The sequence below is a fragment of the Sorghum bicolor genome, chromosome 2 (assembly GCF_000003195.3).
Source record: "Sorghum bicolor cultivar BTx623 chromosome 2, Sorghum_bicolor_NCBIv3, whole genome shotgun sequence".
Lineage (NCBI taxonomy): Eukaryota > Viridiplantae > Streptophyta > Magnoliopsida > Poales > Poaceae > Sorghum > Sorghum bicolor.
In genome coordinates this window covers 73,836,639-73,854,054 of record NC_012871.2, presented here as the reverse complement: position 1 = coordinate 73,854,054, position 17,416 = coordinate 73,836,639, and the positions used below count along the sequence as shown (strand labels likewise).

The following is a 17,416-nucleotide window of genomic DNA, read 5'->3' as shown; positions in this document are numbered from 1 at the left end:
GGTGTTAATGAACCCACCTCTTTTCTGGTAAGTGCTGGTTGCTTTCTTGAATGTAAAAGAATTCCTTCTCAGTTGTATTGTACTCATAGGAAGGAATGTAAAAGTGTTCCACGGGTATTTTACATTCCGTTCTAAACGGTACAGAAGTTATATTTACAAATTTACAGCGCTGCACTACATGTACTGATGTACATATGGCAGCAAATCAACCCTACACTACAATTCCCCTCTCTGCATTCTTGCAGTGTAGATGACTCACAGGTCACAGCCAGGGTGAGGTTAACTCTGTACTGCTACTGTACATGAACCAGAACCAGAACCTGAACCTGATGATCAGGTACATATCTAAAGCTCTTGCAGTGTTCTAATGGTTGAGGACATGTAAATAGAGGTCATTTCTTTTTGGTGCCAGCATACATGGCTCTTTCCCACTGCGCGACGTCTTCAACCTGCGAGGGTGGTGGTGGTAGGACCTCACGCTCTACCAGGTCCCAGCCGTCGAGTATGCTATCTGGCACGCCACCATGCTTCACCAGCTTACCGGTGTACAAGAAGCTCTCGTTTGAGTTCTGGAGGAGGTTGTCCAGAGTGCTGGGCTGACAAGAACAGAGATTCCGTCAAAATGGAAATTGAAGTTTACATGCAATGTAAGAGCAAATAGGAATTTACCATGATGGCTGTGTGCATGCTGTCCATAAAACTGCTGTCCGATGATATGGCCGAACTTGCCTTCCAAACCGATCTGTTTAGCTGCTGCACTTGCTTTTCTGACCTGGAAGCAGCAGACAGGATCAGTTTTTCAAAACCCCTTTTGACAACCAAGAATATTGGATCACAGATATGCATGTTATACTATGAAACAGCAGGTACCTTGAGGCAATGTTCGATTCAAAAGCAGTTCGAAGGGCCTTTGATGACGATAACATATGGAGCAACTTTGCAAACGCCTCAAAAGTAGAAAGATTGGATGGCACATCCAAGCCCAGTGAGTTATAATAGTAGGTAGTAATGGCTGTAACACTTGTCTTTAATAGTGATATTCCTCTCTGCAAATATTGATGCCTCTCCATGGAGTGGGAAGATGCACCAGAAAAGCTAAAGCTATTGCTTCTATTGGAATCAAAAGAAGGTTTCTTGACAGAATCCACAGAGTCAACTCCAAAGTTACTCGAACCACTTTCTGTCAGTGAAGTTTCTTCACCACCTGTGCAAACATTTTTTCTAGGTATAAAAAGAGGGTAAACCTTGCTGAAAAAGAAGAAAAATAGAGTCATGTCAGTGTCTTATATGTCCATCTTCATATGATAGGGAGCTCTTGTTTTTCTTATATACAGTACCTCTGGGACTGTCGTGCGCTCCAGTAGGAACTCCGCTGCCATATATTTGAGCATGAACCCTAATCCATTTAAAATAAGTTAGCCAATGAATCAACCAGACAGCCAATTGAAAGTTCATGCTGCTACTCATGCGCATCACAAATCCAAACAAGTATAACTTGCAGAATACACTTGCACATCATTTGTGTATAAAGCATGTGGACGTGCCACAGACAGATCCCCATTAAACGAAGTGCTTAATGAGTCAAACAGATACCCTTGATCAATCAAAAGAACTAAATTCACAAGACAGACTATTATAATTTCAGGACTAACCAATCAAAGCTGAAAATTTGGCACTGCATTTATACATCTTATTACTCCAATGCATGATTCAAACAGTAAATTCTTATCTTACCTTAAAGCCTGATACATGAAGAGAAGGCGCGGATAGGATACGCACTGCAATATTGATGAAATGTAGCATGTACCTGTAACAAGAAGAAACTTAAGTTTCACCAATTCAGAACCAAATTGACAGAGTACTATTGCAATCTGTGCTAGAGAACAATTTACACAACCCAAGAACATAATATTTAAACTTCTCAGGTGGTTGTAGATAACAAGGAATGCTACTTGTCTTCATATAACATTTCTGTACGGTCTAGTCAGTGATTATTAATGTTTAGAAGCAAGCAACTCTATGAAATATTTTATTTTTTTTATAAATAATTTGACAGTGTGATTAGATTGATGTTCAGAAGATAGATAAGTCATAGACCATAGAGAAATGTTAAAAATATTGTAATTAAGACTACAATTCCAATTAAGCAAATAACTGAATGAGGGAACGGAACCATTCTTAGAACAATAATTCGTAATAGTTAGAGGAAAATATAACCCCAAAGATGCCGACAGTTCTTCTGATGGAATAGAATGTGGATCGAGACCACGAGGAAGACGAACCCCACATATCGAATCATATGGACCACTGTACTCGTTTTTCTTTTCTCCCTCTTTAATAACCTACATATTAAAAAGTGCATCATATAAATCCTTATGTTAGCATGAATGAACACTTGATGATCCATATAATATTATTACAGAATATCATAAATAATTAAAGACACACCGTCATTTTAGGTACTCCCACTGTTTGTATTTAGCAGGTGTATTAATATTAAGATTTGAGAAAGTCTTTAGACGGATACTTTGACCACTAAGCACTAAAATATCTTCAGTTGCCACAAAATCAATGTCATACTAACAGTGCGAAATACAAATCTATTCTATAACTTTTATACATTAAGAGCCCATATTTTTTTTCCTTTTGTGAACAAGCAGGAAACCTGCATATCATTTCATTTAAGAATAGGGGTGTTTGTATATATGCCCTAAGGCCTAATTTCATCAAAAATTATAAAGTTTGACCTTTTAAAATCCTGTTACACCTGCTAAAAACGACGAGAGGGGGTAGTGATATAACACAATTAACTTATGATGTTAACATGGAAAAATGTTGAGCAAACTATCCTAAACAACATTCTCCAAATATGATCAAAATCAAATCTTGATAGGTGTTTGCCAACCAAGGATCACAAGAGTATATATGCATATAGGAACTTACTCGTCGCATTGGAAACAATCTGCAAAGTTGCTTTACAGATTTTGATTGCATTTTCATACAATCTGAGGTGGTTGCCATCTGCCAACAAAGAACAAATATTTTCAATTGCAAAAGGATACGCACACAACTGATGGATGATTCAGGTTACACTACTATGTGTACTAAACAAGTAAGGAAGAGGGAGGGGGGGGGTATTAAGACTTACGAGATTCATCTGTGCAATTTTCATGGCATTGGTGTGCATGGCCACTGCATCAGCTCGCCTCTTTTTCAGCTGACAACAACAAACATGGCATATGCAGGGTTAGGAAGATATCCATTGACTTTGCTCTAGATGAACACTGAGATATGCATACCATGACAAAAGCCAAATTCAATGACGCAGTTTTTGCCTTGAGATCACTCGATGCCTGCTCAACCTTGGTCTTGTCTGCAAAAACAGCAATAAGCCGATATCAGCATCACTAACCCCACCAGCAACAGCTAACAAAATTTATCAGTGTCGAAGACGTTGACCTATGGCATCACCATGACACTAACCCACCAGCAACCACACACAAAATCTATCAGTGTGAAACTGAGTGACTTACCTATGGCAGTTTTTCTCTTCAATTCAGTGAGCCGATCCCTCAACTCCTTAATATCCTGTGCTTTGCTGGCTCTCCAGATCCTCTGCTCATCTGTTTTGTTCTGTCAGGAAAATACACGAGGGGGACAACTATATCATTTCAGCACGAATTCCCAACGACAAACATAAATGGCAATTCAAGGTATAGTAATAGTTATCCCCACCACCATCATGCCTGGTTCTGGTATATTCATCTTGTATTTGCCCCCATGCTAACCCCGTAATTATAACTAATTCCTAAATAATATAGGCTCAGTTGGCTGTCGAATTGGAATTGATAGAGGTGTGTCAGAGGGGGAGGGGGCGACGAAAACCAACCTTGGCTTCGAGGCGTGTGGCGATTCGGGCCTGGAGGGAGTCGCGGAGACTCCTCATCATGCGCAGCCTCGTGTGGTACTCGAGCAGCCTGCGGAAGACCCAACCCAAATCCAAACCGGCAGGCGCATGAGAAATTTCACCGGGAAGATTAAAACTTTAGCCGAATTTCGGGACGCGAGGGGTGGATGCTGCTCCTACCTCGCGTTGACGCACACGGCGCAACAGGACGGCAGGTTGGATCCCTCGCAGAGCGCGCAACTGCTGCTGCCCCGCCGGGACGCCATCCTCTCCCGCGCCGATTCGGCGGGAAGGGAGGGGCTGGGGATATCTGATTCCCGGACTCGAAGAGGCCAGATCACCGGCGAAGGCAGCGAGCGAGCCGCGGTGGATTGCAGTCGCCGTGCCGCGAGCGAGGGGGGCGTGTTTGCTGTGCTAGTCGTTTGCGTGCGACTGCGAGAGATAACAGCGTGGGGAAGAAAACTCGAGGGCAGAGGCACAGAGGAACCGACGACTCGTCGCCTCGTTACACGATTCGGATCGGGCCGAGGCAATAAACGAATACTTGGGCCGTGTACGAGCTCTTTTCAGAGCCCATAACAAGTCCGAACAGAATAATTAGGAGGTGTTTAGTTTTCCATCCATCCAACAAAAATTAGATTTTGATTCATATGATACCTGATGAATAACAATAATGTATATATATATAGGATAATTCCTTTTTACTTCCAGTAGTAGTTACTTCTATGTGTATATCTCTAGATTTAGGGCGTAATGGCCCGATGAAGTGTATATAGACAAAGTATATAATCATATTAAATCATCTAAGGTAGTATATATGTTAAGTATGCATGCATACATAGAGTATGTGGTTATACTTATTATATATATACTACAGTAGTGGTATTTTAGTAATATATTAAAAATATAAATTTCTTTGAAATTTTTTCGCAAGGTAAGATCTAGAGTATCTTAATATAAGTATGTGAATATACTCAAACCGATAAACAAGTATGAATACATACGTAATGTGGTTTATTGAAGATGGGAGTAATTACTCCCGGGAGTACGGAAAATGCAAGTGCGCACGCACGTGCGATCTGTGTATATATATTTGTGATCTGAGATCAAAGATCTGTGGGCTTAATAAGCTTAGACACGTCTATGGTAAGCAAACTAATACAGACTCGACTAGATTAAAGGGGTCTTTAATAAGCTTCTCATTACAAACACGTTACAACCACGTATGTGGTTGTATAATTCCTATAGACGCATGTCTTGTACGTACGTCGCTACTAAGATCATTAACGCATACGTATTTACGGAGGTCATCTGTAACAGTATCCTAAAGAACAGACGTGCGTAGACTGCGCGCATCTATAATATTGTTCTTCACATAGACGCTTTTACCATTCTCAACTGTAGTAGCATCATGACTACAGACGATTGTAAACATCACGCGTCTGTAATATAGTTCTTTTCACACAGATGTGTGTGCCATCAGTGTCTGTGGTAATATCGTAACTATAAACATTTATGTACAGCACGCGTCTGTAATATCACCCTTCGCACAGACGTTTGTACTGCTAGTGTTTGTAGTTAGATACTTAGCACAGACGTTTATAGACAGCACACATTTGTAATAGTGTTGTTCACATAGACGGTTGCTGAACACACAGCGTCTATAGTAAGAATCTAAGTATAGACGGTTATTGTTGAGCACAGGCATCTGTAATATCGTTGTTCACACATATGTTTGCACACTGCACGGGGCTATAGTAGTGTCATGCCTACAAACACGTGTCCGTTTTAATCACAGTCGCATGTAGTTACACACGTTTTTAATTATATTTATTACTACAGATGCTTGTTTTGCCTGTTTGTAATAAGTCTTATTACAAACGGCGTATTACCAACGCGCACTGACGTGTCTGTGATGTAGCTGAACGCTCGTTTATGAAGTGCTTTTTTGACATAGTGCCCCTGGAGCATAATGCGTGGCTACCGTGCGTGACAGCACAAGCACAAGAGTGGCGCTTAGTCGAGGCAAAAAAGAGAGAGAGTGGGTATAGATATAGGGTCAAGCTACCATCCATTGTTGGTTCGTCCCAAGAGCGTGATATGATGTTTTCAGTAGCGAAGTTAGAGCAAATTAGAGGAGGGTGCATTTAGCTTGTGGGTATATAGACATCTTGGTGCATATATGGTAAAAATTTGGACTTAATCACTATTTTTATAATTTTTGGGAGGTGCATTTGCACCCCCTAATTACACTATAGCTTTACCCCTTGATGTTCCGTTTTTCTGGGACCATTGCTAGCTGTTCAACTAAAAACCATAAAAAAGTATTATTCGTTGATTTATTGTAAAAGAAAATATTGCTAAATGATAAGTGATTTAGATGATACACTCAAGCGAATAGAATAGGGCGGCATGCATCTCTTCTCTTCGTGGGGCACGATGACCTTACTACCTTGTATTACCATATCATGCATGCATGTTTGGTTGGTGTTGTGTCGATTCTGAAATCTACACCCCCTCTATCTGGCTATGATGTACTCCACTTCAGTGTCCATGCCACTCACTTGCCGCAGAAGACCACAGAGTTCATCACAATGCAACGCGCGTTATTAGTCAGTATCCAGAGCAGACAACGTCAATTTCGACAGCCCCACAGACCACGGTTTGTTGCGTTTGATGATTGCATGCTCTCCCTCCACAGTCCACACCATGCACACCTGAATCTGAGCGGTGCTACAATGCAATCGCTCTCGATCGCGACAGCAGAGACCCCCCCCCCCCCCCCCCCCCCTATGGCTAAACCGGCGGCGGCGGCGTTTAAGTGGCAACCGAAAGCCACGCCGGAAAAGACTCTAGTGGGCAGGCCACGCGAGGAATTGCATTTCCTGCTCGCAGCGGCCACCTTTGGACGTTCCAGTTCCGCGACGGGATCGGTGTGCAGCGACGCCGACGCGATGCCGCCGGCGTTTGGGCCACTTGCGCTCGGCTGTTTCGAGCTGTCGCTGTCGTCCAAGATGAAATAGGAGGCTCCTGTGTGGTTGTGGAACCGGAACGAAACAAATACGCACTCCTGGCAAACGAACACGTCCTGCACTCTCTTGATCAATGTTTTAAATAGCGGGCTAAGACGTTTAGCGGTTCATGTCTAAAACAACTAATAGCGGAGCTAAATCGGACTATAGCGGAATATAGCAGCTAAATTGTACATGAACACAAATAGCGGCACTCTGCCTCAAAAGGCTATAGCGGGATATTTAAAAATCTCTTCTCTTACAACAAATATCTAGTCCACAGACTGTACAAGGTACAGCGTACAGTGTCACACCCCTTTTTGGGGTTTGTCTTGTTGCCCCCGTTTTTCCTCGCGAGACCTTTCTGCTCCTGCAATGCACAGCTGCAGCTGTGTTTCTGGTGTTTTAGCTTTCTGCAGCTCACAGCTTTGGCCCCGGCCATCTGGGCCTTGTTTAGTTCCGAAAAATGAAAAGATTTCGGTACTGTAGTACTTTCATTTGTTTGTAACAAATATTATCCAATCATAGACTAACTAGGATCAAAAGATTCGTCTCGTAATTTACAACTAAACTGTGTAATTAGTTTTTGTTTTTGTCTATATTTAATGTTTCATGCATGTGACACAAGATTCGATGTGATGGGGAATCTTGAAAACTTTTTGATTTTCAGGTGAACTAAACAAGGCCCTGCTTGCTTTTCCTAAAGCCCCATCCATGGACAGCAGGGCGCATGCACATTGCACACAGCTATAGTTGTAGTTGTAGGGTTGGCAACACAGGCACAGGGTCACTCACAAGGATACTTTCATGCAGGCCATGGACACTGTTTAGCTTTCCAAAGGCTCTCTCCGCTCTCCCTTTCAACGATACACCTCTCGCATCATTGATCTCATCTTTGTCCTCATCACATCAACACAAAACTGCTGTTAGGGAAAACAGAGAGGCTCCATGCCCAAAACTGTCCTCCTGTCACTGCCCTGCCCATGAGGGCTTTGTTCGTTTTGAAAGAACAAATGCCCAAGGCTTTGTTGCTAGTTAGCTCGACTGCTTGAGGCCGCAGAGCCTATATAAATGGCCAGCTACTAGATTGGCCTTTCTTCCTCAAGCAGCCTCTCGGTGCTCTGCGTAGTTCTTTTCGAAAAATTGCTGTGCATATCTGTTGAGAGCTTCTTGCCGGTGCTGGTGTGGTGGTGTTAATTGGGTTCCTTGTAGTGCGACTCGTCCATCGTCCTTGCCACCAGCTGCCATGGGGGGCACCTTGGAGTACCTGTCAGGGCTGCTGGGAGTGGGAGGGAGTGGAAGCCATGACCACGAGAACAAGAAGAAGAAGAGGAAGCAGCTGCAGACGGTGGAGCTCAAGGTCAGGATGGACTGTGAAGGGTGCGAGCTCAAGGTCAGGAGCACCCTCTCCTCCATGAAAGGTTCTCTCTCTGTTTCTCTCTCTCTATTGATGGATTTGATACATTTTGTCGCATAGGGTCTATTGATAATTTGATATCCTGTCTGCTTGCTTTAGTAGTTTAGTTTCATTCTCGTGTGACTGTGACGTTAGTCCACTGGATTTTTTTTTTCGTATGGTAGGAGTGAGACCTCGCTCGCAGGCTCTGCATCCGTAAACCTGAAGTAGTTTTTCATCCAAGAGCTGCGTCAATTTCTAAGCCGAAAATAGCGTACTTAAAATTCAGCTAGCAGGGGGTTTCGCCTGCAAACTGCAGCTTTGTCGGTTATTTTTGTTGAGTAAGTAAAAAGGAATTTAATCACAATAGTTAGGAGCCGAAACACACAGCCCCTGGGCTGCAACTTCGTCACCTCACCGGATTTTTACAGTAGAAGAAATACAAGCAGAACATTACCGTCCCTTTTGAACAGAGCAGAGAACTTTGCAACAAAAGCAGTGACTTCGGCGTTCTGAAACTGAAACACTGTAGCCTCGCTCAAACACATCCAGATAACACATGAATGTATAATAGAAGGAAGAAACGCCAATCGACATTGACGTTTGATGATGATTGATGAGTTGAGCACCCATCAATGGCATCAATCCATTGCGCATCGTTTATACAGTACTAGCTGCTAACTGTGTGACTGTCTTTCAGGGGTCGAGTCGGTGGAGATAAACAGGAAGCAGCAGAAGGTGACGGTGGTCGGGTACGTGGAGGCGACCAAGGTGCTGAAGAAGGCGCAGTCCACGGGGAAGAAGGCGGAGCTGTGGCCGTACGTGCCCTACAACCTGGTGGCGCAGCCCTACGTGGCCGGCACCTACGACAAGCGCGCCCCGCCCGGGTACGTCCGGAGCGTGGAGCCTGCTGCAGGCTACGTGGTGGCCGCCAGTAGCCAACTGCAGGCCGCCGCCGGCGGCAGGCCGCCGGGTGACCACCTCACCGACATGTTCAACGACGAGAACCCCAACTCCTGCTCGGTCATGTGAGGATCCGGAGAGAAACCGAGAGAAAAAGTGAGTGGATATTCGTTCGGGGTTTGCATTCTCCCCCTGTGAGTCGGACGATGGTTGTTGGTGTGATTGACATTTGGAAGTTCTTCCTGCTCAGTGTTAGACGTCTCTGCACCCATCGCTGATGTTGTTGCTTGTACTGTATCTCCCTGCCCTGTGCCCTGCTTTGTAGTTCATCCAGTGATATGTACTGCCCGGTAGGAGAATTTGGCGCTGAAACCCGTGGGAATTGTACTGGCCGGTTCTTATGTGATGTACAACTAGTGTCACTGACGTGTGGAGGTCGCCAACGCCACCTCAAGCTCGATGGGAGATTTTAGGCCCTAAAAACTAATATTTTTTTAAGATTTTTTACCACATCAAATCTTGCGGTACATGTATAGAGTATTAAATATAGATAAAAATAAAAAATAATTGCACAATTTACCTTTAAATTACGAGACAAATCTTTTAAGCCTAGTTACTCTATAATTGGACAATATTTGTCAAATAAAAACGAAAATACTACAGTATTAAAATTCAAAAACTTTTTAGATCTTAACGCCTTGTTCCACGTCGGGGAGCCCAAGGCGTACTTTCTCCGTTCAAAAAGCCTTGGAAATTCTTGTTTCTTTAGTTTTTTTTTAAAAGAAATATTTCTTGATCATTTTTTAATGTCACCTGTGCCCCCACCTAAATGTATATTAATATAGTCCCAAATCGGCTTGTTATATATTAATAGAATGTTGAGAAGGAACAATGTAGCACAATGGCACAAATGCATAGTATAATCTACGCACGATTACACATACAGATCAGGACAGGAAGCGCTAACATCCGTGCAATGCACACAGGCATCATTGAAAATAGAGAGGAGTATGTAACAGACAAGATAAAAGTATAAAGCAATCAGATGAAATACAAACCTTTATCATTTTTTTATCTGAACATTAGATAAACCTTACTGACTTGTCTTTTCAGTATTTTTTTTTTTCTGAATTACCAAGGACTTGGCCAACCGGGATTCAGCGAGCTAAATTAAGACCGACACGCATCATGCTAAAAGGATACAGCAGCCGCCGTCGGATTCAGACGTCCAGGTTAAGTAATCGTCAAGTGCACCGGTCAGTGTATCCAGAATTCTGGGATCTCAAGGCGAGATCGTCACTGAATGCCATGCTATAAATGGAGTTGCCGCTTGGTGGGAGCACTGCTGAAACATCACCTTCCTTGTCTGCACAGTTCGTCAGAAGGCATTTGTTTATCAAGTGATGGGTGCAAAGCAAACATGACTAGTAGTAGAATGGCATATGTCGTGTGCACAAAGCAATAGTCTGCAGTCCTTCAATCATCGAGAGTGAAATGAATTAGCACTAGTGAGCAGAAGGATAAGTACACGTACCTGGTTGAGCGCGTGGGCCGTCTAACTGGACCACTGTCTTCTGAGTCCTCTACAACGGGATCTCTGGTTTTCTTTGCCCTTGACCGTGACACGCCTGCATAATAAGATGAAAGATGAGTTCCTTAAGAAACTTGATGTGTTCGTGTTATGGATAACTGGATATCAAAGCTAGAATCATGAGCCACCTTTTGCGAACAGGTTGTGCTGATTGAATCTCTCCAGCGCCGTCTGATTCTGTAACTTGGGGTGATGTATGAAAATTCTCCGTACTAGTATGGTCACTACATTCTGGTGTGTTCTCCTTATGTTCGGTGCTGCTATCCACCGAAGGATCAACTACCTCGCTAGTTTCTTCTGCCACAGGCACATAAATAGACAGGCCAGACCATCTGTGCAAGAGAAACAGTGGTACTACCATCTACCTTCAAAGCGTGAAGCCATGCAGGTGTTGTTGTTCCCAGGCAGGAAGCAGCGGGCACTTGGTGCCGTTTGCGCCGCCTAAGTATCTACTATCCACTTCTAGTCGCAAAATTCTTATACCATGTAATCGATAGACACTAGATCCAGTAGTTAGTTAGGTTTCCTTCTGCGACGTTGATCAAGGCTACTCGCCTTGATCTTTGTCCTCGTGATCAGTTGTGTACATCTTATTTCTCTTCCTCTTAATGAAAAATGGGTGTACACCCGGTCGCGAAAAAAAAGAAGTGCACAGAACATAAACAGCTATATAGCATCACATAGTCGAGTTTAGCAGTTATATAGCATAGAGGATAAAGAGCATCAGGAGGAAATGAAAACTCTTCTACTTACCTTCAGCAGAAGTCCCACTGTTCTGACTTCTGACTTCCTTCCTTAGTAGCCAGAAATTCATCAGGTGAGCCAATTCTGTGTCTGTGTGCCTCAGCATTTTTGGTTGTTTCCTCCTGTTCTTTCTTTTCCTGATGAACCTTGCTAAATTTCTCCTCAAATTCCTCAATGCAAACTTTTAGCTCAGATTTTGCAAACTTCTTGCACTGATTGGTGGAATCACCATAGATAAGTGAAAAAAAAGGATTGTTCATAAAATTAGTTAAAACAAAACTGAAGCCTACACAAACATCAAGGCTATGCTACCAACCTTTGATATTACACTTCTGAAGTGGTTCATCACAGAATCTTCAGACAATGCATGCTCAAACATCTTTTTTTTTTTTAGGAAACAGGAGGGGTAGCCCCCTACTGGTTAATATATATTAATTAATAGAAGAAAAAGATGTGTCCAAGCAATAGAATTCAAGAAACGAAAAAGGACAGAAAAAAATTAAGAAGACCACAATTGGTGCTCTAGCCATTCTTCTATAAGAGGGAAATATTTTTTCTTCGCTCTATGGATATCCAGAGAGAACTCTTTTTTTGAAAAATGCCCTGCAATTTGATATAGATGGCTGAATTCCTTGGAATATATGGTCATTCCTTGAGATCCAAATGCTCCAGCTCATTAGTATGATGATTTCCATGTAGAAGTTGACTCCCAACTGGTGCTTGAAGTGTTCCAGAGTAATAAAGAGTTCAACATCGGTGTCAATGCTAAGATTAAGATTGAACCAGCAAGCTTGCGCGAAGTCACACTTGAAGAAAGGCAATAAGAGATATACTCCCACTGTCTGACATCTGAAACACATGCAAAGAAAGAGTCACACATGCAAAGAAAGAGTCAGGTGTCTGAGAAATGTTAAAATGCATGTCTTACAGCATAATTGTCTCGAGAAAACGAAAGAGTTAAATCAATGAAACAAAGAAATGAGGATATTAAAAAAACAAAGAAATGAGTGTTATAGAAAGCTAAAATGTAGACATCAATCACGGTTGCAAGAGTGTCGAAAAAGAGTTACATGTGCAATGTTCTCTCCTTTCTATTTTATATAATGCAGTAATGTTTCTCTCCTATGCTGTTGCAAATTCTTACTCTTACAACCTTTTTGTTCACAATAAATTGCCACTTCCTCAACACTGAGGCAGGCTCTTACCCTAAGTACCTTATTAACATTAAGTACAAGCACCCACTTAGCTAGGTATCAAACCACCTTTATGCAAATCATCACTTCCTTAGTATGCATGCTGGTCAAATGTGACAAGTACTAGCAAACAGATGGGGTACTATTTCCTATATTGAAGGCATAAGCATAGTACCATTTACTCCAGCAAACCTATTGCATACCTTATCCACAAGAGCTTCCATTTGTTTGTCCTGGGATCACAATTGCAACAGTATATAGTTACTAACAAGTAATGTGGAGTATGCTCACAGCATGCAAACGAGTGACGCATTAAACATTATACCTTCTTAATTGAATTAATTAAGAACTTCATAATATTGCAAAAGATTTCTTCTTTCAGGTGTTGATTGCACAGTCTACCCAAGATATCCGGAAGAAGATTATAAATTGGGCTGCTTCCTTCAGAGGCCACCAATAAAAAAGAAGTAAATTTGTTAGATAGAAGTGAAACTCTAGTATTCAAGTTAGTCAACCAAAGTTTCCGACACATGTTTCCATACCTTTTTTTGACAACTCATGAAAGAAGAGTTTGGCCAGGCTTAATATCCTCTCATCTTCATCTCCTATTCATACAGCCATTTCATTTATATACCCTTTACAAAAGATTTTCAAAGTGACTGAAAAGTACCATAATGGTGGAAAGGAGAGGAGCAGAGAGAGAGAGAGAGAGCTTCATCATATCATTCAATATACGATGAGAAATGACCAGCACAGCATTCTTCCTCACCGACACTGAAGGATCACGTAACCGGGCATATATATACTCTGTCCAAGGTTCTAAGAGGTTTGGGAAGCGAACTGCTAAATCACCAAGCGCTATAGTGCAATTGGATCGGACAATTTCAGCAACAGTAGTGGGAGGACGCTGTAACGAAAATCCCAAAGGAACAAAGAAGGCGCTTCAACGGCTTGGTCATCTATACTTGCTGGAATCTTTGGAAGGAGAGAAATCGTAGAATTTTCAACAATGCATATGAGACGGCGCTGCAGGTTGCTTCAAAGATTAAAGAGGACATAGCGCAAAGAGAAAGGGCTATTCAGAGAGCAGGCTAGCTTTTTTCTGGTTTTTGTTTCTTCTTCTCTGAGTGCTCTGCTTTTAGGCAGCTGTTTACTCAAGCTGTACATAAAACTTCCTCTTTTCTAACTTAATAGAGAGGCAGAGCTCCTGCCATTCCTTTCAAAAAAAAAACAGTAAACAAGATTTGAAGATTCGCTTCGCTGAAAGTTGAGTATTTAATGTGAGGGAGTGCTTTCATGAAATGCTCATCCGTCCACAATGATGAACAACTAGAGTCATGCGAAAGAAAAATACTTACCAGAACTCTGCATCAATGATCATTAGTCTGCAAAGAGCAAGCACAGAAGCTTGTAGGTCTGGGAACTAGATTCAAAAGAGAAGAAATTAGTAACTGTAGATGGTAACAAGAAAAAATGTTTAAATGAAATACAGGAAGCCCAGTAGACTATAAACCTTTTGCAGCAATGCAAGATTCCTGCAGAGTTTTGAGAGAAGTAACCCACAATGTCCTATGAGATTCTTTTCAGAAGAACAGCAAACATTTTCTTTTCTGCTCTTTCAGCAAGGGACTCGATTGCAATATCTATGGTTGCACAAAGTCCCAGTTTGGCATTTATGCCTTGTGCCTGTTACACAATAAAGCACAACCTGAACTTAACTGAAACAATGACAAGTGAAAAGTGACAAGTTCAGAAAGGACAGAGATTTAGCAGTCAAGCCAGAATTACCTCCGAACTTTTAGACACGTCAGACTGGAGATCCTCAGTGGTGGACTGAGATTTTTCATTCTTCCATATCTGTTTATGAATTTCCTAACAGAATTCTTAATGTACACCAAATGATTGTAGCCTTTGATGCTCCCAGACCTACAAGAGCAGCGAGGTCACCAATGCTACAATCAATGGCAAGGTCTAACAAACGTTTGGCCGTTTCTGTTGGGCTTTTCCTTGTGTCAATATATAAATTAATGAATGCACTCTCCACTGCTTCATATATTGACTTATCCTCAGAAAATACCTGAAAAATGCAAAGGATCAAGGAATATTAAAAAATACTAAAAGACACGTTTTCTACAAAATAACACTTGATTACCATTTCTGTTCTTTTATTTTCTATTCCTTATTAGCCATTCCACAAGATGACGAGCAGTCAGTTAATTCCAAATGTCATTGCACGGACAAAAGTAAAGGTCAGATGCAGTGAGTCGCTGATTACAACCTTAAAGAAATTTCCAACAAAATGGAATTTCAGTTTGTAATTTTGTATACATGTTACCAAATCCAAACTTGTAAGGAACAGTATAGTCGGCATAATAATCAATAAAAGATTTATGCACAAAGCACTTACTTTGTTGATGGAGCACTGGGTACTCAACCGTCCGAAAGCCAAGATGATTAACAAGATGGACTAATAACTGAGAATTAAAAGGTGCCAATAAAATTGATAGACTTGAAACAAATCAAACATACAGAAACAGAACAGCTTTTGGCAAAAACAGGTTCTGGTGTATTTAAAGACTATAGAGAGATTAGGAATCTCGAAGAGTGAGCAACAATTGTGATTCACTAGCACAGAAGACATCCATCAATTATTACCATACGATAGCAAAACTAGCATTAGCATAGCACGCAAGGTGCAGTAGCAAATAACAAGGTTCAAACGGATTACACCGAATTTATACATAACAACGAGTAGACACTTAGGGTAGATGGTTCACACAAAGGGACACGACAGAGCTCCGCCTAGACTTAGAGTAGGCTGCATCTTGCGATTAGCGCGCACAGGCAAAGCTGTTTGATTCCCGACTTCAGTAGTACTCCACCTCGTCCACCATATCGTCTCCTTCGTCGTTGGTGCCCCCCTCCTCCGATTCGTCCACTGCGTAGCCAAATTTTTCTTGCTGGTTGATGAGGCCAAAAAGGTAGGCAAACCTTGCGTTCCTGATAAGGATATCTTGGCGGTAGGTGTGCTGGTAACTCTTGGGTTCCTTGGCCAGCTGGTCTTCAGTGAGGTTCCTGGTCGGGCAGGGATGTGTGACCATTGCCTTGACAAAGTCGATCTGCGCCGTTGTCATCTTCACCAACCTCTTGACCACTACCTTCTCCTTCGTCTTCTTCCCGGACGGCTTGGCCTCCATCACCGTGGGAACCGTGGGAGGGAACAGTCCCGCCACGGCCGCTGCGTACTCCTTCTTGAGCTTCAGGATCTTTCCCTCCTCCGACTTGACTTTCATCAGGATCTTACGATCCTCTTCCGACTCCAGCTTCAGGATCCTACCGTGTTCCAACGACGCCACCTTAGCCTCAGACATAGTGCTGCGGGTACGGCGACGGGTCCCTTCCACTGACGAAGCCTTCTTAGCCTCCGCCGCCGCCGCCTCCGACTTCATGCGTCGGGTACGGGGGCGAAGGGACCCCTCCTCCGAGGAAGCCTTCTTAGCCTCCGCCGCCTCCGACTTCATGCTGCGGGTACGGGAGCGACGGGACCCCTCCTCCGACGATCGCCCCATTGCACGCGATCGAACTCTAACCGGCTGTTTGCTTTGAACACGGAAGATGAGAACGAGGAGAAGGGAACGCAAAACGGACCCCGCAGATATATGTGCCCCGCAGCCGGGCAATAATCCTGGGCGATGCGAATAGGCCAGGACTAACCGCAAGCCGTGTTGGGTTGTTCTTCTTTTTTCTGTGTGAAAAGGTTGGGTTGGGTTGGGCCTTTTTAGTTTGGAGTGGGTTTTTTTTTGTCCCTTCTTTTAATATCTCTTTGGCATTAATTTTTTTTCGAAAAACAATAACAAAGATAGATTGGAGTACCATAAAATATTTAGAGTATATGAAAATATCTCTAGATGTTTCATAAAAATATATTTAACTTAAAGAAAACAGAAAGTTTTCAGCTTTCCGAAGATTGTAGAGCTCATTCCCTTGCCATAGTTGATGGAATTCAAGGAGGTTCCCCCGAGAAGGTCACACACACAGGCAAAGAGGTCGTCTTCACCTGCACGGTCACTTGCATGGGCTCCCTAGACCTGCGAGATTCATAGCTACAAGACTAGGTGGCCATGTCACATATGATGCGCCGACATGGCCACCTTGCATGAGCGCGCTTTGCAGGCTCGTCGAAATTGCAACCATGTTGCGCTCTTGGACTTCTGAATCGCATGTGGAACAAGCCATGTTGGTGTCTGTTTTAGAGCAACCTAGGTTGGACAAAGATCACTTCGATGCAGAGGAGGATGTTATGGATCACATGTTGTCCGTTCAGGCAATGTCTAACAAAAACCCAATCATTTTGGTCCAACACTAATTAGACTCAAAAGATTCGTCTTGAAAAGTACTTGCAATCTATATAATTAATTATTTTTATTTATATTCAATGCTCTATGCATGTGTCCAATCATTCGATGGGTACGATGTATAGTTTTGGAATGGGAAGTAAACAAGCCATAAAGCACCATCATATTGATGGCAGCGATGGAAAAAATCCAGACAATCCAACATGCGATGTTGTCCATTGCCTCTCTTGGGCTACCTATGGATACGACTTTATTTATGAATATTCTCAAAGAAACCTCGCTCATAAATAAAGTCTTATTTACCGTCTTGTTGTCT

General features: G+C 42.5%; 2 protein-coding genes and 1 pseudogene across 3 annotated transcripts; 1 reads left to right on the top strand and 2 right to left on the bottom strand.

Moving 5' to 3' along the window:
- Positions 54–4,369, bottom strand: LOC8063498. 2 transcript variants are annotated; one of them, XM_002461010.2, is made up of 12 exons: positions 4,088–4,367; positions 3,890–3,977; positions 3,534–3,633; positions 3,300–3,373; positions 3,149–3,217; positions 2,944–3,021; positions 2,218–2,342; positions 1,735–1,807; positions 1,338–1,396; positions 871–1,248; positions 670–772; positions 54–596 (listed from the first exon to the last, which is right to left on the bottom strand). In XM_002461010.2, exons 1-12 carry the CDS (start codon positions 4,171–4,173, stop codon positions 393–395), a joined length of 1,437 nt encoding a protein of 478 aa, XP_002461055.1. In that variant the 5' UTR covers positions 4,174–4,367; the 3' UTR covers positions 54–392. The 2 variants fall into 2 exon arrangements, with proteins under 2 accessions (XP_002461055.1, XP_021308467.1); XM_021452792.1 differs by having other exon boundaries at positions 94–591; positions 4,088–4,369.
- Positions 7,659–9,627, top strand: LOC8079347 (heavy metal-associated isoprenylated plant protein 23). Its single transcript, XM_002463170.2, has 2 exons — positions 7,659–8,339; positions 9,015–9,627. Exons 1-2 carry the CDS (start codon positions 8,165–8,167, stop codon positions 9,344–9,346), a joined length of 507 nt encoding a protein of 168 aa, XP_002463215.1. The 5' UTR covers positions 7,659–8,164; the 3' UTR covers positions 9,347–9,627.
- On the bottom strand, positions 10,571–16,314 carry LOC8079345 (annotated as a pseudogene).